The sequence below is a fragment of the Oncorhynchus mykiss genome, chromosome 9 (assembly GCF_057628025.1).
Source record: "Oncorhynchus mykiss isolate SJ-2025 chromosome 9, ASM5762802v1, whole genome shotgun sequence".
Taxonomy (NCBI): domain Eukaryota; kingdom Metazoa; phylum Chordata; class Actinopteri; order Salmoniformes; family Salmonidae; genus Oncorhynchus; species Oncorhynchus mykiss.
This window is the reverse complement of record NC_143030.1, coordinates 30937516-30960861: the sequence shown is the minus strand read 5'-3', so window position 1 is coordinate 30960861 and position 23346 is coordinate 30937516. Positions and strand designations below refer to the sequence as shown.

The following is a 23346-nucleotide window of genomic DNA, read 5'->3' as shown; positions in this document are numbered from 1 at the left end:
TCTTTATGTCAAACGGCTACTATACAAATATAGCTGTACAGAAGGAGGACAATTCGTACATTTTCTGTCTGAATATTTTGTATCAAGATAAGCATTATATTGTTAGATTTTAGGAGTAACTCTGGTCGGCCTGAAACATTCTTCCTCACCCAGTGCTTAATTTGAGCACCTATTTGCCCTGTTCCGGTACCTCTCGCGGCATGATTTATTAATTGTTTCACACTGTAAACATTTGAATAAAATCGATCAGCGCTCAATTACGTTGCCTCCTCGTTATTTCTCCCGCCCACCTGAAAGACCATCATGTAAAAGCGTGGTGATCTTCCTGTGTCATCATCCTCTCCTGCCAAACTGATTCCAGACCTGCTCGCATATTTGTACATAGAGGTTATGGGGAGGGCCAATGGGGTATGTAACTGATCTTGACACAGGTCTTGGTAGTGGTGACCAGCTCGTGAAGAGGTCCCTACTTAACCATGTCACGTAACCTAGGCTAGTCGTCTCCCTACTGAATTTGAAACGTGGGAAAGCCAAATAAAAAATTGATAATAAAAGGCAATCCGGTTTGATTACATTTTTCAAGTATAAAAATCCCGAGAAAGATGGTGAATTGAAGCCAGAACGAGCCAGAAACATGTCAGTGCCGGAAGAGAGGGGCAAACTGTTTTTGATGGTGATGCCCTAGCTTGCAGTGCTGATAATCCCGCCCGTTTAGCATCACAACCGGCACCTCCTCTAGCTAGTAGGCTTATTAGCGAGTCAGACACAGTGGGAGAGGGAGACGGGGAGCTGGAGTGGACAGTGCATCATCCACAGACACAATTTGCAGTTCAACAACAAGAAAACATATAACCCCTGGCTGGTCATGCACAATTCAAAGCTGGGCTGTTTAACATGCAAAAAAGGTAGGGAGCTTGGGTCTGGAAAGGGCTGCAGGGATTAAACTAGAAAAAGGGTGGGTGGAATGTACAGTAGCATCCTCTGCCTCAGACTTAAAAACAAAAAACAAAGAGCCCTCAGAAAAAAAAGGTTTTTGAACGTCCCCGAACCAAGGCACATTCGTAGACAAGGCTTAAGAGGACATCCAGGTTATAGTTAACACCCAAAATGATCAAATGAATACAGCCAAAGTCTTCCCAACATCCTTAGGAGGCTAAATGTCACAGCCACAAGCCCCCTCATGGCTTTGAGCAAGAAATTGACTGTCCGGAGTTAAAAGGACGGGAAGAGTCATTGTGGGAGGTTTTGAAAACTAAGGTAGGATTTCCCCCCCAAAAATGTACAACCTTGATCTGAATATTTGCGTCATATTATCACAAATGCAGGAGGACTATTTATTATCGTATGTGTGTTCTGCTGTAGCCTACATTGATTTGTTTTACTTGACGTTACATTCCGATATTGTGATATTTGTTCTACTAATAAGTTGATGTCTTGAAAATGACATGAAATGTGGGTATTGTGAACCCCACATCTGAGTATGTGTGTACATGCATAAGGCCAATGTTCTGCCAGTGACATCTAAAAATGTCGCTGTACATTGATGTCTAGAAAATTCGGACTTACGTAAAGCCCCACAGCTATGCTCAAGTATGTAGGCATACTGCAGTGACGTCTAAAACGTTTTGAATGAATCAGCACCTTGGAGAGTGCTGTCCGTTTCAACACCATATATAGTAGGCTACTTGGCTGTTTACTCCGTCTGCTGCGCCGCTACGTTGTGTTTGACTTTTTATTTCTCAATGTGTTCCGGTCCCTCAAAGCCCCCCCCCCGGATAACCCCCTCGCACTCACCATGTGTTCCGGGACCTCACGAGTTACAAATTAGGCACTGTCCTCACCTCAAGTTAAACTTTTGGAGTCATTTGGAGCACCGCTGAACACTATCCTTTGTATCATAGACATGCAGTAGCTAAAGCTTAATACTAATCACACCAAACCTTCAAAAAAAGTTCATAAACTTTATTATATTAGGGTAATATCAAAAGTAAGTCAAGCCACTGGTTATAGGGAAAGTACGATCAGGCTATTATATTTTGGCAAACACAGCATTACAGTTGCAACTTAATTTTGCCAAAGGAAATGGCTCAGCAGAATGAAACACTTGCGAGCTGGTTTAAACCTTTTGAGAAGCCTATATTGCAGGAATTACCAAAGGCAAGTGACTACCCAACAAATTACAGAAATCAGCTAATGTTATTTATTTTACAACAGACCTACTTATAACCTTAAACTATACTAAGCAAAAATATAAACACAACATGCAACAATTTCACTCAGTTACAGTTCATAAAAGGAAATCAGGCCCTAATCTATGGATTTCACATGACTGGGCAGGGTGAAGACATGGGTGGGCCTGGGAGGTTATAGGCTCCCCCACCTGGGAGCTAGGCCCAGCCAATCAGAAGGAGTTTTTCCCCACAAAGGGGCTTTATTACAGACAGAAATTCTCCAGTTTCATCAGTTGTCTGGGTGGCTGATCTCAGACGATCCCGCAGGTGAAGAAGCCAGATGTGAAGGTCCTGGGCTGGCATGGTTACATGTGGTCTGTGGTTGTGAGGCCAGTTGGACTTACTGCCAAATTTTCTAAAACAACGTCGGAGGCTGCTTATGGTAGATACATTAACATTCAATTTTCTGGCAACAGCTCTGGTGGACATTCCTGCAGTCAGCATGCCAATTGCACACTCCCTCAAAACTTGAGACATCTGTGGCATTGTGTTGTTTGACAAACCTGCACATTTTAGAGTGGCCTTTTATTGTCCCCCAGTACAAGGTGCACCTATGTAATGATCATGCTGTTTAATCGGTTTCTTGATATGTCACACCTGTCAGGTGGATGGATTATCTTGGTAAAGGAAAAATGCTCACTAACAGGGATGTAAACAAAATATATGCACAGACATTGAGAAATAAGCTTTTCATGCATATGAAACATTTCTGGGTTCGTTTATTTCAGCTCACGAAGCATGGGATCAACACTTTACATGTTGCGAATTTAATTTAGCAAATGAAAAACGTGTCACGTTGTATAAAGGATTGGAGACAGGTGCAGGAATATGTAATAGGGGGTTTTAATCCTCCACCAAAAAATACACCATGCCATGAAAGGCACGGGGACGAAGCCCAAAACAAACACATATACAAAAACACAGGGATGTAACCCAAACAAAAGAGCGAAGTTAAACCTAATAACAAGTGCACAACAATACATGGGACAGGACCCGTAATAACGAGTACACAATAAAAGCACAGGTACTCACAAGACCAACTGACCTCCGGAACTGGTGCACGGAATGAGCAGCAGTACCGGGAGAATGCGTGACAAATGTCTCAACAGAATTAAACAAAACAGGTTTTTGCACATTTAAAGAACTTGTTTCGATTAATAGATAGGCTTACAATAATAACAAATATATACAATAATAATAATGATAAAACAAATTATAAATACACGTAATTTCAAAAATTGCATCCTACCTGAATAGGGAGTTGCACAGTAGCCTGCATTCTTCTCATCTTAGTCCAATACAATATTAATACATATTACATTCCCCTTGTAGGCTTTTTACTACATCCATACTCTTTTTCATCTAACTTTTGTTTCATTTCAATGAAAAAAAGCCTCCATCTTCGCAATCAACAGTAACCTAGGCCAATGCTCCTCTGTTGCTCTCTTTGTCCTCAGCAGCAGGCACACGTGAGTTCAAGGCGTGGGAGAATGGTGCTGAAACGTGAATTCAGACAGCCTCTCCAGGACAATTTGGCCTGCTACAATTTTATTTATGGCTTTTCATTTTTGACATTATTTTTTAAATGCCAGCAATTGCAGTTAAGATAAACCCTTTAGCATTTTCCCATCAGAGTTGTGTTTCCATCAAATTGACTTGATGCAGATAGAAGTCTGTGCGTGAATACAAAGTGCACATAAAAACACATTTTGAGATTAAATTCCCATGTACCGAATAAAGAAAACAAGTAAAATGGGTTTCAATCGCATTTTCCACTCTTATGGTTTTGTCACTAAAAATGTTGCATAGTTATAGCGACTGTGCCCACTCTGGTATTGGCGCGTGCACTTCAGCCAACAACTTGCAGATACAGTGCAGGTATTACCAACTACATGATGAGATTATTATGGACAAAAAAAAAGTCAAATGGCTACCAAGCATTGATCATCATGTCACCAGAATAAGAGCCTCAATATTTATTGAAAGGAGCACCAACCTCATCACTGCACGCTTTCACCACCCTGTGAAGTTCATCATAATTTATTTAATCTGTAGCCTAGAAACTGCATGCTTTCCCATGATGTGGTAACATTTCTTTATCAGACATGTAGGCTACTTTACTCGCATAAAAAGGTTCGATGGAAACTTGATTAATGTCAAGCCATTTTGAGGACGCTGGAATTAAATATTGGATGAACATGTGCATGCCCACAGGAGACTTCTGAAGTAGTCCAATCAGATTAAAACATTGTGACTGGTTGTGTTTGTGCCACATAAAAAGGTAATACATTTTAAAAAGTAAAATTATAAATATCTAAGCGTGAGGTTCTAGGTTAGTGAGGAATAGCCGCTCGGATTGGAGAGGAGGCATGTGGCCACATTATTCTAGGGCGACTTGGGAGAATGACGATCTGCAACAGACTGAATTTCATGTCAGAAGTAAAAATACAGCCAGACTGGCCTACTTTTGTGCCTTTCTAGACCTAATAAACTGTCAAAAGTAGACTCACAACTGATCCAAATCGAATGAAACATTCAAATCACAGGGCTTTTGCACTGTTATTCAAATTACATTTTCAATGCAGCCTAGGGATGTTGTACTTACTTGAAAACAATAATGCAATTATTCATTGCATTGTGGTGTTGTAGGCTAGTCTAGGTAGGATAATTATATTGTCCCTAAACAAGATCAATAGGGGAGATTTTTGAGCTGTGCGTCTCATGTCTTCACTGTTCTTTCATGCGCAATGATGCACCTGGCTTCTCCGCTGCCTATCAGCTATTCCTTTGTTCTTGTCGATTCATATAAAAAAATTTATGCAGCTTTGAATGTTTTTATGTGTGGTATGATTGGTAGTTAGCCTAATGCAGATTTGAACAAACGATTCACTTACCGCTATTGTCATCATGAATGGTGGATAGAGGGCAGGATAGACCGTTAGACTGGTAGACTGACCTGTGGTATAGTAAAAGTTAGGACACTGAAAAGCGTAGTGCATAAGGGAATTACCAAAACACCTTCATAAGGGAGGCGCTGTAATGAGTATGATGGGAGACAGTTTCAAGCGCAGGGCACAGCAGGTGTTTATTTAGTAAAACCTGCAAAAGAGCGAATGTAAACCACTGAAAAAATGCACTACCCTCCCCAAAGCAAAAAAAAAAAAAGTTGGAAAACCCCTGCCCTATTTTGGACCACCCCTCCCACCCAGTAAATTGTGATCTGTCCCTAAGGTGCAGGGTAGAGTCCCGGTTCGTAGCCCGCGAGTGACAGTGACAAAGGGGCAAGGTACTGGGCAGAGGACTGCTAGTGGTGACTGTTTAACCTTTTAACAGGCTGATGGCCTGGAAATAGAAGCTGTTTTTCAGTCTCTCTGTCCCAGCTTTGATGCACCTGTACTCTCTCTACCTGCTACGGTATAAGGGTTAACAGGCCAAAGTTCATGTGTCTGAGGTCCTTGATGATGTTCTTGGCCTTCCTGTGACACCAGGTACTGTAGATGTCCTGGAGGGCAGGAAGTATGCCCCCAGTAATGCGTTGGGCTGACCGCACCAACATCTGGAGAGCCCTGCGATTGCGGGTGGTGCAGTTCCCGTACCAGGCGGTGATACAGACTGACAGAATGCTCTTGATGGTGCGTCTGTAGAAGTTCATGAGAGTCTTAGGGGCAAAGCCGAATTTTCTCAGCCTCCTGAGGTTGAAGATGCGCTGTTGTGCTTTGTCAGTGTGGAGGGGCCATTTCAGGTCCTCAGTGATGTGCACGCCGAGGAACTTGAAGCTTTTAACCCTCTCCTGTCACGACTTCCGCCAAAGTCGGTTCCTCTCCTTGTTTGGGCGGCGTTCGGCGGTCGAAGTCACCGGTCTTCTAGCCATCACTGATCCACCTTTCATTTTCCATTTGTTTTGTCTTGTTTTCCCACACACCTCATTACTTGCCGTGTATTTAACCCTCTGTTCCCCCCCCATGTCTGTGTGTGAAATTGTTTGTTGTTAAGTGTTGACTGATTCTCTGACTGGTTCGCAACAGGTTATTTTGTACCCATATTTTGTTGTTCTGGGTGCCGTTGGTTTTGCATATTAAACTGCTCCGGTTATTACCCAGTTCTGCTCTCCTGCGCCTGACTTCCCTGCAGCCAGTCACGCACCACTTACATCTCCACTGTGGCCCAGTTGATGTGGATGGGAGCGGGCTCCATCTGCTGTCTCCTCTAGTCCACGATTAGCTCCTTCATTTTCTTGACATTGAGAGAGAGATTAATTTCCAGGCACCACTTCGCCAGGGCTCTCACATCCTCCCTGTAGGCTGTCTCGTCACTGTTTGTAATCAGGCCTACCACTGTTGCGTCCTCAGCAAACTTGATAATTGAGTTGTAGACGTGCGTAGCCACTGAGTCATGGCTGAACAGGGAGTGCGGGAGGGGGTTGAGCACTCGCCCCTGTGGGGCCCCCATGTTGAGGATCAGTGTGGCGGATGTGTTGTTGCCTACAGTGCCTTGCGAAAGTATTCGGCCCCCTTGAACTTTGCGACCTTTTGCCACATTTCAGGCTTCAAACATTAAGATATAAAACTGTATTTTTTTGTGAAGAATCAACAACAAGTGGGACACAATCATGAAGTGGAACGACATTTATTGGATATTTCAAACTTTTTTAACAAATCAAAAACTGAAAAATTGGGCGTGCAAAATTATTCAGCCCCCTTAAGTTAATACTTTGTAGCGCCACCTTTTGCTGCGATTACAGCTGTAAGTCGCTTGGGGTATGTCTCTATCAGTTTTGCACATCGAGAGACTGAATTTTTTTCCCATTCCTCCTTGCAAAACAGCTCGAGCTCAGTGAGGTTGGATGGAGAGCATTTGTGAACAGCAGTTTTCAGTTCTTTCCACAGATTCTCGATTGGATTCAGGTCTGGACTTTGACTTGGCCATTCTAACACCTGGATATGTTTATTTTTGAACCATTCCATTGTAGATTTTGCTTTATGTTTTGGATCATTGTCTTGTTGGAAGACAAATCTCCGTCCCAGTCTCAGGTCTTTTGCAGACTCCATCAGGTTTTCTTCCAGAATGGTCCTGTATTTGGCTCCATCCATCTTCCCATCAATTTTAACCATCTTCCCTGTCCCTGCTGAAGAAAAGCAGGCCCAAACCATGATGCTGCCACCACCATGTTTGACAGTGGGGATGGTGTGTTCAGCTGTGTTGCTTTTACGCCAAACATAACGTTTTGCATTGTTGCCAAAAAGTTCAATTTTGGTTTCATCTGACCAGAGCACCTTCTTCCACATGTTTGGTGTGTCTCCCAGGTGGCTTGTGGCAAACTTTAAACAACACTTTTTATGGATATCTTTAAGAAATGGCTTTCTTCTTGCCACTCTCCCATAAAGGCCAGATTTGTGCAATATACGACTGATTGTTGTCCTATGGACAGAGTCTCCCACCTCAGCTGTAGTTCTCTGCAGTTCATCCAGAGTGATCATGGGCCTCTTGGCTGCATCTCTGATCAGTCTTCTCCTTGTATGAGCTGAAAGTTTAGAGGGACGGCCAGGTCTTGGTAGATTTGCAGTGGTCTGATACTCCTTCCATTTCAATATTATCGCCTGCACAGTGCTCCTTGGGATGTTTAAAGCGTGGGAAATCTTTTTGTATCCAAATCCGGCTTTAAACTTCTTCACAACAGTATCTCGGACCTGCCTGGTGTGTTCCTTGTTCTTCATGATGCTCTCTGCGCTTTTAACGGACCTCTGAGACTATCACAGTGCAGGTGCATTTATACGGAGACTTGATTACACACAGGTGGATTGTATTTATCATCATTAGTCATTTAGGTCAACATTGGATCATTCAGAGATCCTCACTGAACTTCTGGAGAGAGTTTGCTGCACTGAAAGTAAAGGGGCTGAATAATTTTGCACGCCCAATTTTTCAGTTTTTGATTTGTTAAAAAAGTTTGAAATATCCAATAAATGTCGTTCCACTTCATGATTGTGTCCCACTTGTTGTTGATTCTTCACAAAAAAATACAGTTGTATATCTTTATGTTTGAAGCCTGAAATGTGGCAAAAGGTCGCAAAGTTCAAGGGGGCCGAATACTTTCACAAGGCACTGTACCTTCACCACCTGGGGTCAGCTCGTCAGGAGGTCTAAGACCCAGTTGCACAGGGCATGGCCCTGAGCTTAGCTTGGGGGACACTATGGTCATGAGGAGATGGAGGATTAGCTGTAGTCGATGAACAGCATTCTCACATAGGTATTATTTTTGTCAAGGTGGGATAGGGCAGTGTGCAATGGCGATTGTGTTGTCCGTAGATCTGTTAGGGCGGTATGCAAATTGTAGGGGGTAATATGGTGCTTAACTAGCCCCTCAAAGCACTTCATGATTACAGAAGTGAGTGCATTTAGTTCATTGGCCACTTTAATAAATGGAACACTAGTCACTTTAATAATGCCACTTTAAGAATGTTTACATATCTCACATTACTCATCTCATATGTACTGTGTATACTGCTGCACTGTCGGATTTCGCTACACTCACAATAACATCTGCTAACCATGTGTATGTGACCAATAAAATGTTGATTGATTTGATTTGATTTTGGGTACAGGAACAATGGTGGACATCTTGAAGCAAGTGTAGACAACAGACTGGGATAGGGGGAGATTGAATACTGTATGTCCGTAAACACTCCAGCCAGCTGCTCTGCACATGTTCTGAGGACACGGCTTGAGATGCCGTCTGGGCCGTCAGCCTTGTGAGGTTTAACACACTTGAATGTCTTACCAACCCGCATACACGCGTGCGTCCGCCTTCGCGAGCAAGTATATTTTTTTCACCCACACCAGACGCGATCAGGGAATGCAGATTGAAATATCAAAACAAACTCAAACAATTATATTAATTTGGGGACAGGTTGAAAAGCCTTAAACATTTATGGCAATTTAGCTAGCTAACTTGCTGTTGCTAGCTAATTTGTCCTGGGATATAAACATTGGGTTGTTATTTTACCTGAAATGCACAAGGTCCTCTACTCCGACAATTTATCCACAGATAAAATGGTAAACCGAATTCATTTCTCATCATTTCTCTTCCTTCCTTCAGGCTTCTTTTTCTTCTTTGGACGTTTAATGGTGGTTGGCAACCAACTTTACGGTGCATCACCACAAAGATTAACTGAGTGTGGACCTCAGTTCATCTTTCAATCACCCACGTCGGTATATGCTCCTAAAAACAAATGAGGAGATGGGAGAGCAGTGTGGGTGCAATGATTGAATAACATGTATGTGTCATTCTTTTTTGCAGCGCGAGCAGTGTGGTCAGCATATTACTCACCTCGACCACAGAGATCGGGAGCACAAAGTCCTTGTGATCGGTGGGTGCCCATGTCGTTGGCTCTGTGTTGTTTACCTCGAAGCGGGTGAAGAAGATGTTTAGCTTGTCCGGGTGTGAGGCGTCGTGGGGGGCTTTCCCTTTATACAATCCGTGATTGTCTGGAGTCCCTGCCACATGCGTCTCGTATCTGAGCCATTGAATTGCTACTCCACCTTTTACCTGTACTGTCTTTTTGCCTCTTTGATTTCCTTACGGAGTTCATACCTGGTCCCTGTTACCTTGCCATGGTTAAATGCGGTGGTTCATGCTTTCAGTTTTGCGTGAATTCTGCCATCTATCCACGGTTTTTGGTTTGGATCATTTTTAATCGTCATAGTTGAAACAAAATCCTCCATGTCTTCCTGATGAACCCAGTCACTGAGTTAGTGTATACGTCAAGAGTATTCCCGGAGTCAACCTGGAACATTTCCCAGTCCGCGTTATCAAAACTGTCCTGAGGTATAGATTCCGATTGGTCAGATCAACCGTTGAACAGTCCTTATCATGGGTGCTTTCTGTTTAAGCTTCTGCCTATGGGTGCTTTCTGTTTAAGCTTCTGCCTATAGGTCGGGGAGGAGCAGGATAGAGGTGTGATCTGATTTGCCGAAGGGGAGGTGGGGAGGGCTGCATGTAGCACAGGAGATGTGTTGGGAGCATTTTCCTTAGATTTCCTTTATTAAAGTCTTCAGCTTCAATAAATGAGGCCTCAGAGAGAGAGACGGGGTCTGAGTCTGAGTGTTACAGTATAGTGGTAGGCTCCCTCATCCTATGCCTACCTGTGGTTTCCCACATCTCCTGCTAGTCCACCTGAATGCATGAGAAGTAAGCAACCTCTCAGAAAAAAAATACAGACACATGGGGGGTAGAGAAAGCAGCGCGAGAGAGAGTGGGCTCACTCCAACAAATGTGAGCTGCCAGTGGCAAAAATACCCACTGATGGGCTGAAAGCCACTCAAAGTAAATCAAATGTATTTACAAAGCCCTTCTTACATCAGCAGATGTCACAAAGTGCTATACAGAAACCCAGCCTAAAACCCCAAACAGCAAGCAATGCAGATGTAGAAGTATGGTGGCTAGGAAAAACTCCCTAGAAAGGCAGGAACCTAGGAAGAAACCTAGAGAAGAACCAGGCTCTGAAGGGTGGCCAGTCCTCTTCTGATTGTGCCAGGTGGAGATTATAACAGTACATGGCCAAGATGTTCAAAAGTTCATTGATGACCAGCAGGGTCAAATATTAATAATCACAGTGGTTGTAGAGGGTGCAACAGGTCAGCACCTCAGGAGTAAATGTCAGTTGGCTTTTCATAGCCGAGCATTTAGAGTTCGAGACAGCAGGTGTGGTAGAGAGATAGAGTCAAAAACAGCAGGTCCGGGACAAGGTAGCACGTCCGATGAACAGGTCAGTGTTCCATAGCCGCAGGCAGAACAGTTGAAACAGGAGCAGCAGCACAACCAGGTGGACTGGGGACAGCAAGGAGTCTTCAGGCCAGGTAGTCCTGAGGCAAGGTCCCAGGGCTCAGGTTCTCCGGGAGGGGAGGGAGAGAAAAATAATTAGAGGGAGCATACTTAAATTCCCACAGGACACCGTATAAGACAGGAGAATTACACCATAACAGACTGACCCTAGCCCCCGACACATAAATTATTGTGTGTGGGAAAGAGTGACAGAGATAAGTGTGTAGTGACTTGGGGGATGGTAAGAGAGAGAGAGAGACAGAGACAGAGAGTAGAGCATGTTAGTGCGTAAGCTACGAGACCCACAGATTGAAAACGAGAGAGAGGGAAGAGCGCTGGAGACCGAAACAGCGACTGAGGATAGCGGCTAATGGACGGAGTGAGAGTGAAGACACACTTCTCCACAGGTCTTCCACCTTCTTATCCATCACTGGAGAGCGAGAACAAGAGAACGGAGGAGAGGAGTTTTTTTTCTCTTTCTGTTTTCCCTCTCCCTCATCTCCATCAGTGACTTGAACAGGCTGACTGGGATGGGACTCTGACAGTGCTCAGCTACCTGGATACGGTGAGTCTCTCCTCTCTTATGCTTCCAGGAAAATACTAGAAGTACAGTATGTTGCAGTTACATTATGTATATACACTATAGCCACGTTTATACCTGGTTCTAACATGCATAGTTTGTCCTGATCTTGTCCTCATTCTGATTGTGCCCACATTTTCTTGACAGATGAAGATTATTAAAACACGCACTGTGAACTATTTTTTATCAGATCTTACAAGTGAAAACTGGAACGTTCAGGACAAGATAAGGATGAATGATGCATGTAATCAGGCAGGTGTAAATGGTATAAATCAGCAGGTTTAAATCATTATCAATGTAGGGAGGGAGGATTTAAATACAGTTTGGTACTTGTATTCATATGATGCTTTAACAGTCAACAATTGTAAGATGTTTTCTGTATGGTTATAGTAGAATTATACAGAGAACTGTCAATATGATGCAGTCATCACATAAAAGGAAGATGCATGCATTAACATATTCCTGTGCAAACACAAACCCGCAAGCGATGCAAACAATAAGCCGCCATGTCATATTATGTCATATCGTGACCTTGCCCGCTGGAAAAGGTATAGAGCACAGTATGATTTCCACTACTGTCTGTCCGTCTGTCATATTCTGTGTTCTTTGAAATCACTTTCATTCAATTTCCAAACCACTCAATTAACGTTGTTTTAATATTACAAAACATGAGCATGTGTTTTCTGTGATTTATCATAATGCTAGATTTTTTTTAGGGGGGAAAATGTGGCTGGTAAAACTTTGTAGTGACTGGTAAAATTTGGGCATCCACGAGCCCCTGCGGCTGGTGGAACAAAAATATAATTTCCCACCCTGATCTAGTTACACCAGACAAAAGGAACCAGTTCATTCGCTTTTCTGTAGCTGTCAATACAGTTTAATAAATGATTATTCCAGATGACAACAATGTTGTTGACGATGTTGACAGTAACACCCGCACACACAAATTAAATGCAAATGATGGCCATTTGGTTTGTTCATTAGGACTGAAATAATTAGGTAATGAGAACAATCCCCCCCCCCCACCCCCCATGTTCTTGTCCCTACAATAAACATTTCTTAACACAGACAAACATTATCAGAAAAACAGAACATTCATAGCATGTGCTATTCTCATCTGCAAAAAAAAATCCATGATCGATCAGTCAAATAAATCCATAAATGATGACATGTCGTCAGCCTCTCAGATGCACGTGACATCATGATAAATGGATGTACCAATACCCAACACATGTGAATGGTCAAGGCTAATACTGCTGCATTACCCAGACACGGGAACCGAATCAGACACTCAACCAACATATGGAGTGGCCCCTTCATGTTATCGTGTCCCTACTTTGACGCTAGTTATGGACAGGGCCAAATAAGCAAATTGTTTATTTATTTTAATAATGAATTATTCAAAATCCTTCAAGTGATTCTGGACAATCTACACAACGTCAGAGGGATGCTTTCAAAAAGGGAGGAGAAGGGAGAGAGAGAGAGAGAGAGAGAGATAGAGAGAGAGAGACAGAGAGACAGAGAGACAGAGAGAGAGAGAGAGACAGAGAGAGAGAGAGAGAGACAGAGAGAGAGAGAGAGAGAGCGGGGGGAAGGGGCAAAAGGTTAAAAATACTCTATGCGTCTCTTTCGTTGAATACTTATCTGTATTCTCATTCCTCATATACTATCCACTATTTAATTTACTCACAGCTAAGTGGATCCTTTCATTTGGATGTACGCACTGTAGGCTGCTTAAATGCCCCTTTGCAACTGAACCAGAAATGTACTATTTTAAGATAATTGATCAATTGATGCCTCACAGTTATTGATTGATTAGGTGCACTGTGCAATACTTGCTCACTCAACAACAGAGGAGCTGTCCCCATTGTATAACATGGTGGGGGTTACTTATTTCCGTAGGCACATCCTTGATATGATGAACACTAGCAGGCACAATCCAAAAGGGACTGTCCACATCATAGCGTATGATCATGCAGACATTATGTAGCCTACAGTAGCTCTGTGGGCAGTTGATTATACGAATGATTGCGGACGTAGTTCCAAGGCTAAGACTGAACCTGCATGGGTTCTGATAGTGAGCCTGGAAATGGGGAAGTTATGGTCCATGGACTATGTAATATGATTATGAGACTGATGATCTACACCACGTATACCTGTGGTCAGTGACAGTGAATTTGTGGTCTGTAAACATGAATGATGATTTACTGTTAGTGTCTATGTCTATAATAATAATAATGTCTACATTATTATGTCTGATTCAGTGTCCATGGAAATTGGAAATGGTTTATGACAGAACTGTAGTTTGTAACATAGGGCTGCTCGTGTTGAGTTTGGTTTCTGTGACATGACAGTGAATCTATGGTGTAGGATACTGAGTTTGAGCTCTGTGACGTTAGAGTGAGTCTACGGAAGTCTGTGGTATTTGATACTGTGTGGGTAGTTTGATATGGTGCGAGCGTCGTCAGTGAGGAGCTGAATCAGTGACAGTAATATATGGGTCTGTGAAAGACAGCCATGCTGCGGAGTGAAGAGCTTGACTGGGTAACGGTGTACAGAACACTGTAGATAGACAGCAGCTCAAACAGCAAGACAGGCTCAAGCTACAGTGTCTTACTTCTGACAGTGTCCTAGAAAAATCCATGGTGTCGTGCGCATAGATATTACTTAAAAAGAGTGAGTGAGACCTGCATATAGTGTTTGTTTTTTGAAATGTTTTTTGAAATATGTTTTTTACTTTATTTACACAGTTATGAAATGCTCTGATCAGAGACCTGTATAGCTACATCTATCTTGAAGGTACCCTTCTCAGACCATCAACTTGACTTGGTATATAGCTTCTCTATTTGCCTAACTACAGTACATAATATGTGGTTGGTTAGCAAGGTTAAATGTCATGTTTGACATCAAATGAAGGTGCCACTGCACCAAAATATGAAATTAAGGGGCATTTCAGGGGCATTTCATTCATTCTACAGCACATCTAGATAACTTATCTTCTGACTAATATGACTTTGGAATCAGAAAATCCTGTACTGGAAAATGTACAGCCCAAAATAATTTCAAAGTCATTTCAGTATGTAACGCAATTCAAGACAGAGAGGAATTGGAATTGATCTTGGCGGTCCAAGATTTTTGGCAAAATTGTCAACCACATCTCTCACAATTCAATCAAGAATTCAGTTATATTTCAATTAGACTGTAGTAATGATAAATACCCCCAAAAATAACGCATTGAAAAAGGTACTTTGCGTTTATACATGTGGAGTCTTGCAAATGAACCACCGACCTGCATGTCATGTGACAACTCTTCCCTGTGGATGGGGATATGCTCCAGACCAATAAGAACAAGGAGAATGAAGAAAATAGGATTAAGCCAATACTTCACTGTGAGAGAGACCAGTTCCACTTCAACGACTATGTCTCATGTTGTCATGTCATGTCTCCATTTCAAGACTTCAACTTGTCACCGGCCTATTAGAATGAAAGCATGTATAACAGGAAGGAAGACAGCGTGTGCTCTCCGGCTCTCTTTCATTGTCTTCTTAGTGCTTGTCATTCGACGGCGGGATGAGGGAGAGAATGCAATTTCCTTGTCAAGACCCTGATCGCCAACCAGCAGCACAAAGGATGCGGGCGCGTGCACAGACATGCACTTCTAAACACACAGACGCATGCCCGCAAACAGACTTTTATGAAATAACACAATGTCAGAGAGGCTTTCTCACGCCATGTATTTCTCCCTTTCTGATTGCTCTATAAAGACATCAGAGGATAGTGTTTACATCGATTCCACGTCCTTCTAACACTGTAGAGAGAGTACCGGACACAGTAACCCTTTAAAAAGTCATTCACAAACCTTATGTACAAGTAAGCTACGTGTTTGTTGAGGGACTTCGGGAATGTGACTGGAAAAGTGCCTCAGGCCTTGAAATTAGATATCGGTCCACAAATGTTGTGGTCAAGGCTACGCCGACGCAGGGGCAGTGAGTGGAGTTTACTTAAGTGATCAAAAGCGCATATCAGACCGAGAGCCTAATGCTGAATAAATAGTTCTTTATGAGTTTTAGTTTAGAAAACAATCTGTCCTCAGAAGCGACAGTTACATCGATGGTAAGAACAGCTTGATTGCCGCAGCGACATCAGGGAACCTGGGCAGAAGAGATTCAAATACAACAGTTCTGCAACATCTTTTATTGAGCCTCTCATTCTCCTTAATTGGTGGCATCAACATACTGTATTACAGAAAGAGATGAACTGTATCGGAAGCTCTGGGGACAGGTCGTCTGGACAGACAATAAATTGGCAGATGCAAACAGATTATCATCTTTAGTGGGGGGGAGATGAACTACGACCATGCGGGGGTCCAGAGAAACTGCGTTACGCCAGTGACCTGACTGAGCTTTTATTTAGTATTTAATATAATTATTATTATTATATTCATTTTTTTTTACCCTTTTTTCTCCCCAATTTCATGGTATCCGATTGGTAGTTACAGTCTTGTCTCATCGCTGCAACTCCCGTACGGCCTCGGGGGAAATACCATACACCTGGCGACCGTGTCAGCGTGCATTGCGCCCGACCCGACTCGAACCCAGAATCTCTAGTGGCACAGCTAGCCCTAGACCACTGCGCCACTCGGGAGGCTGAGCTTTTTTTCTATATTGAATCACAGCACTTTTCTGTGTTGTGAAATGCAGATATTGTATATGAGATGAGAAAAGGCCCGAGGCTCACAGAGTACCTTAAGCCAGTGGAACCATGCGGCGTGTACAAATGAAGGTCCCATAATATAGTTATTTTCTCCCCACAGTTCGTTTTCCCACTACTTTGTAATCTGCCCACCTGATTATAACAAAATACAGGGAACATTTATGAAGGAGCAATTTCGTATGTACTACTATGATGTGGCTAGAAGCCAATTTGGTCCTAAATTGAGTAGTAGGAGAAAAAAATGAAGGGGGAAAATCATTAAAGCAGGAGACATGACCTTCTTTAGCATTTATTTTCCAAAGCAAATAGAATTATGCAAGACGCGAAAGGAAATAAGCCTTTAGAGCTGCTATGGAGGTATGGTAATGAACCAGTGTGTGTGTGTGTGTTTGTGTCACACAACTCATTTAGCATTTCAAAAGCACTATAGACATGACTAACGATGTACTGCTCAATGAAAGATCAACATGGACTTTGACGGTATTGGTATATTTGTATCATCTGTGCTGTGCCTTGACCAGCTAGCCATTGCCAAATCCTGCACTGCCTTTCGGATAGTTTATTATAATACAATGTCCATTCGGGAACATAAAACACCATTACATTGCCTGTCAACTTCAAAGGTGGTCATTTTAGCACACTCCGATGGACACACAATCAGAGATCTGTGCTACTGAGGGATTCTACTGCCCGTCTCCTGGGAGTCAAGGTGGATTGAACTTCCAATTTCAGGAGCAGCGTCACTCTGCTTTGACACACACAGAGAGAGAGAGAGAGAGAGAGAGAGAGAGAGAGAGAGAGAGACAGAGAGACAGACAGACAGAGAGAGAGAGAGAGAGAGACAGACAGACAGACAGACAGACAGACAGACAGACAGACAGACAGACAGACAGACAGACAGACAGACAGACAGACAGACAGACAGACAGACAGACAGACAGAGAGAGAGAGAGAGAGAGAGAGAGAGCGAGAGAGAGAGAGAGAGAGAGAGAGAGAGAGAGAGAAAGGAAAGCACGAGACGAAGGAAACGGGGAGAGAAATTGAGTGTTGGAAGAAATAGAGGAACAGGGAGACAGATGGAAGAGCAGGGGAAGAGAGACGAGGTGAGAGAGGAGTGACGGAGAAATAGTAAGGGGTGAGCAAGGCAAAGAGAGAGAGAGAGTGAGAGAAACAGCAGGAGAGAAATTCTTATATGCAATGGTTGTAATGTATCCTGCACGGGGGTAGTAGTGATAAGGTAGTAGATGCATGACTTTGTGTCGACCCCAGTGTAGCAGGAGAGTCTCTGAGTTCTACTGGTCATCAGGAATAGTGTTGAAGCCCTTGTCTAACTGTGGCCCTCTACTATCGTGTCTCAGAGCTTGGGGTTTAATCCACGTTGGGTTCTACAGCATGTGAGATATTGTCCAGCTGGGACCTGATGCTGTTCATTTCTTGCTCTCTTTCTCTCATTCTCTCTCTCACAGCCTTTCTCTTTCCCTCATGAAAAAAATATCCTTTGCATGTCATTCTGTACTGCTGTTTGTCTCGCTCTTGCTTGCGTTCTCTTGCTCAGCCATTCTCTCTCTCTCTCTGCCCTCTCCCTCATGCATTTACACCATTTGCATGTGTCTTTCTCCTGCTGTTTTAATCTCACCCTCTCTCTATTTTTCTCTGTGTTTTCTCTCGCTCTCTTTATTTTTCTCTCTCGCACTCTCTCTCTCGCTCTCTGTCTTCTATCATTGCTCGACGCAGGCTTCTTATCCTCTCTTCTCCAGCTGTCTGTCTGTCTCCCCTCACTCTCTCCTCTCCTACATTCATCAACATCTGTCTTGCTGAGTGTTCAGAGAACAAGCTCGGCATAAAGACTCTCTTTGCTTTCGAGCGCTTGACGTCAGTCTTCCCCTTCAAAGCCCTGCATACACCCTTAGAAGAAATACACTCTGGTGCTATCTGGAACCAAAAAGGGTTCATCAGCTGTCCCCATAGGAGAACCCTTTGAAGAACCCCTTTTGGTTCCAGGTAGAATCCTTTTACACAGAGGGTTCTACTTGGAACCCAAAATAGTTCTCCCTGAAACCAAAAAGGGTTCTATCTGGAACCAAAAATGGGTTATCCTACGAGGACAGCCGCAGAACCCTTTTGTAACCCTTTTTCTCTAAGAGAGTAGAGCCTCTATTGCTAATCCAAGATCTTAATTATTTCTCGTCCTGTTCTAGTTAACCTATATCTACTCTTCATCCCAGACAGTGCATCATGTTCTACCACTCCGCTGTGGGTACAAGATCAGATTGCCCTGCCCAAATCCTAACCTTAACTATTAGATTAAAAATAACGTACTAATTTGAAATCAGTCTAGGGGCAACTTCACCCTATACCTTCAGCTCAACCCTGTTAAGCAGGCTCGACAGTCTAGCACCACATTGAGTAGATATCATCACCATTGACAAATTGGCACCATGACTCAGGCAACACGGAAGGGAAGAAGGTGACACTAAAATAAACAATAAATGATTTGAGACAGTTGGTGATAAAGATCAGCAATATAACAAGCCCCAGTGTTTATGCTCTCTTCTTATCTGTACTGATCCTTCTCTCCCTGCCACTCACACAGACACTAGACAGTCATAAATAGGTAGACACCTAAATATATACACACACACACACAACGCAGTGTCACACACAGTCTCACACACACACACAGCAGATGTACAGTGAGTATACCAAGTATTAGGCACACCTTCCTAATATTGAATTGCACCCCTTACTTTGGATGTCGTTTGGTGGACCATTCTTCATACACTGTTGAGCGCCAAAAAGCGCCTGTCATGGAAAGAGCCAGTGTTCCTAATGTTTTGTATACTCGGTGTATAGCTTCAGCTTTAAAGCCGCAACAGGTGACACAATCACAATATCCATGCGGTTCACGCTCCTGGACATATCAGACACATTGTTTACACATTTCGCTTTACTTTCGGTATTCTGTGGTATTCTGTGTCTACTAAACGGCATATTTATCTATATTTATTTATTCTACTCACAGTGCTTTCAGTTGACTTTTAGATGAACCATGATTGCCCCCTCCCCTGACTACCGTAATAGAGGAAAACTGGCATTCAAACAACGTTTCCTATTCCAGCCACGAATGCAATTAGCTTCCTGCTTTCTATTAGACTGGGCCCGTTTTTGATGTTCTGTTGTTTGGAGAATGGAGGAGAGGGATGGAAAGGAGGATGGAGAGAGAAGGAGGCGGAGAGGGTGTTTGTTCAGTCCATATTCCCATATTTTTCTCCTTTTTCTTGTTTAGACAGCCGTGAACATCTCAACCGTTTTATTTTTTGCCTTTCTTTTTTCCTTAGATGTTTGCTCATTGTCAGAAAGTAAATAAGTGTCAAAGGTGTCTCTCTGCCTCTCGCATCCGGCTGTAATTGGACGAGGAGAGCAGTGACCTTGCATAGGTTCACACACACACTCACATACTAACAAGCCAAGCGATACATGTGGCAGATGTATTCCCCCCTCATACCATTTCTGCTGGAACCTTTTTCATTTTGTACAAACAAAACAGGGAATTTTTTGAACGTCATGCTGGTGTCACATCTGGGGAATACGGAGGCGAAATGGAATCCTAGTTTCTGTTCCGTTCAGGTGCAGAGAGACCGCAACGCCTCAGTATTCAATCAGCTATCGAAGGGCAAAACGTGTCTTTCAAATGAATCACAAACTGCAAGCGAAACATGAATGGAAAGAACAAACAATGCCATTAATTGCTATTGACACGTGATAGCTACCTCTTGTGAAAACCCAGCGTTCTTAGAGCCAGAGCTCTTCTCATGTTTTGTTTGGAGTTCCTTTCGAGAATAAACAAGTGATTGCTCTTTTGTGTTTTCTTACAGGCATCCTGGAGCCGACTCAAAGAAAATGGGAGTGTAAACGTATCCCGGGGATGAGCTCGTATCAAAGCCAGGAATTGTCATGTACTTGTTCAGCCGGGGTGTAGCGACTGAATGACCACCCGTGAGAACCCGCTCCCCTCTATCTCCACGGAAACAGAAACATGGAATGGTGAAAGTGTAGAATTCCCCACAGCACCTCTTACCAAAGACCACTCCTGATGAGTGTGCCATTCGGGTAGCTGGGATCAACCAGACAGAACAGGGCAACTCCCAACCACTCCAGGTCCAATTCCTTCCAATAGGACATTCTAAATCAAGAGAAATGAATGTTCTCCCTTGGCGAGGTTCCTTGTGTTTGAATGAGACCCAGAAACCTCGCACTGCTTTCACCACCTGCAAACAGATGGGTAGTAAGATGTGAGTTTATTTGTGAATGAATATGGAATGTTACACATTTGGCTGCCAAGAATTCATCCGTGGATGAGGGCGTTTCAGCCTAAGGACACAAATTGCTTCAGTCAGTGGAGAGTAGAAACTACCAAGGCTGGGCTCTATAATGAGAAATCCATGAGAAACAGAGCAACAGGAGAATTGAGAGACTCAAGGACTCTGATTTGGTTTAGGTTAACCCCCTCTATGTTGCATGTGGACCGTGAGGTTGGAGAATAACACTTTACAGACATTACATTCCCTCCTGTCTCTTCAGAGCTGCACCTCTACAAAAAAGAGGATCTTTCACGCTCCCACTGCTCCTTCATCACTCCTTTTTGACCCATTTATCAAAGGAATATAACGGAAGTCAATGACACTTTAGCTATTAACACCAGAAAATCAGAACAAAGCAGAAGTGAACTTCAGGGTTCCATAGTGAGAAAAACTCTGCTCTATCCATTCTTTTTGAACCAATTATGAAAGGAGTTTAACAGAGATCCATGATACATTGTACTAAAGCAACACTTTGGTGTTAACAGAGAGCCAGCTAAGAGCATTGAGAAGAGTACTATATTCTATAATGGGACTGAGAGACTCAAATCCGTAGGTATGACAGACTGGACTGAATAGGAAAACATACACACAAAGTCGCATCTTAGTTCCAAGGGGCCTAGGAGAGGCAAAAACTGAGGTAAACTGGTCAAATGGAAAACATGGCCACCAACCGGTCCGGTGACTACCCAGAATACCCCACCGGCCTTCCCTACAACTCCAGCCTAGACTATGAGGACTACGACCAGGAACTTGATGCCAGTAAGATCATCATCCCCTCCATCTACGCACTGGTCTGCTGTGTGGGTCTTACAGGCAATGCCATGGTCATCTATGTCATCCTCAAATACGCCAAGATGAAAACTGCCACCAATATTTATATATTAAATCTGGCAATTGCAGATGAACTGTTTATGTTGAGTGTTCCGTTCTTGGCGACTTCAGCGGCTGTACGTCATTGGCCGTTTGGCTCGCTCATGTGCCGTCTGGTGTTGAGCGTGGACGGCATCAACATGTTTACATCTATCTTCTGTCTGACGGTGTTGAGCGTGGATCGATATGTGGCCGTGGTTCACCCTATCAAGGCTGCCCGCTACCGCCGTCCCACCGTGGCAAAGGTGGTCAACGTCTGCGTGTGGGGCCTCTCGCTCCTCGTCATCCTCCCCATCATCATCTTTGCTGACACGGTCCCGGCGCAGGATGGCGGCGTGGACTGCAACTTCCTGTGGCCTGAGGCTGCATGGTCAGTGGCGTTCGTGGTGTACACCTTCCTGCTCGGCTTCCTGCTTCCCGTAGGTGCTATCTGCCTCTGCTACTGCCTGATGGTGGCGCGCATGCGTGCGGTCGGGCTCAAAGCCGGTTGGCTGCAGCGAAGGCGCTCAGAGAAAAAGATCACGCGGATGGTGTTGTGCATTGTGGCGGTCTTCGTGCTCTGCTGGATGCCCTTCTACATCGTCCAGCTGGTCAGCGTGTTCCACCGCCCCCCGGACGCCATGGTCACCCAGCTCTTTGTCATCCTGAGTTACGCCAACAGCGGCGCCAACCCCATCCTCTACGGCTTCGTGTCCGATAACTTCCGGCGGTCGTTCCAGAGGATTGTGTGTTTCCGTTGGCTGGAGTCTGGGCTGGATGGAGAACAGGTGGACTACCGTGCCGTAGCTCTGAAGAGACAGGCCACCAATGGACAGAAAGACTTCCCTAAGGAATGCCTGGCATCTGGTATGGTGTTCCAGAATGGGACATGCACGTCACGCACGACTACACTGTGACGGGAGTCAATAGTTGTAGATGATAAAATACAATGCCACACGGCGAATGATGGGATAGCAACGTATGACAACGAATGACACCACACATGAACAATGAGTGAGGCCCGTGGTGGATGAGAACGACACGTGTCTTTGAAAATAAAGTGGCATGTTCACATACTCCCTGCTGCTCTGAAGTGCGACAGTCATATGGTCTTTGTTTTTCCCGCTGGATAAAGAGCATTATTTGACTGTGTGGCACAGGAGGTTGTATGCACAAAATAGAGATGCTAGATGTCAGTGTGATGGTTGACTGACTACAAGCCAAGTCCAATGAGGTTTCTCATACTGAGGTGGTGCAGCTATGACAAGTTTATCATTTTGACTTGGTCTTCTACCCGAAGTTTAGAGCACATGTGTTTGTTTGACCTATGTCCTTCTGTCTGTAAACCTATTTATTGTACTGTATATGCTATATATGTAATTATGTATTTATTTATTTGGGGTTGGATCTTTGGGGCTGCTGTGTTCTCTCTGTTGCTTTCACTTGCTCAAACACATACATGCAAGCAGCCCAAAGGGACAACTGCAAATAGCCAAGCTGAAATAAATGTTTAATTTGGAAGTGTGGTGATCATGTTTTGAAAAGAACAGTTCACTGATGGTTTTGACGTTCAAACTCTGTCAGTAGCACAGAAAAATACTCTCCACATTTTTTTTCGAAAGGAACTGCAGTCAGTCAGCTTAGAAAGCAGTTGTGATCATTTTTCACATGGGCTCTGTGAGGCAGAACGCTCCTCTGACACACACACACACACACACACACACACACACACACACACACACACACACACACACACACACACACACACACACACACACACACACACACACA

The 23346-nt window shown here is 43.7% G+C and overlaps 1 protein-coding gene across 2 annotated transcripts; it reads left to right on the top strand.

Moving 5' to 3' along the window:
- Positions 1-11175: 11175 nt before the first annotated feature.
- On the top strand, positions 11176-23076 carry LOC100136672 (somatostatin receptor type 1 subtype B). Of its 2 annotated transcripts, XM_021614367.3 has the most exons (2): positions 11176-11617; positions 20221-23076. In XM_021614367.3, the coding sequence occupies exon 2, from the start codon at positions 21357-21359 to the stop codon at positions 22470-22472; it is 1116 nt and encodes a 371-aa protein (XP_021470042.2). In that variant the 5' UTR covers positions 11176-11617; positions 20221-21356; the 3' UTR covers positions 22473-23076.
- Positions 23077-23346: the final 270 nt, after the last annotated feature.

Coding starts and splice junctions, on each gene's coding strand:
- LOC100136672 (XM_021614367.3), top strand. CDS start 21,357: ATGGAAAACATGGCCACCAACCGGTCCGGTGACTACCCAGAATACCCC.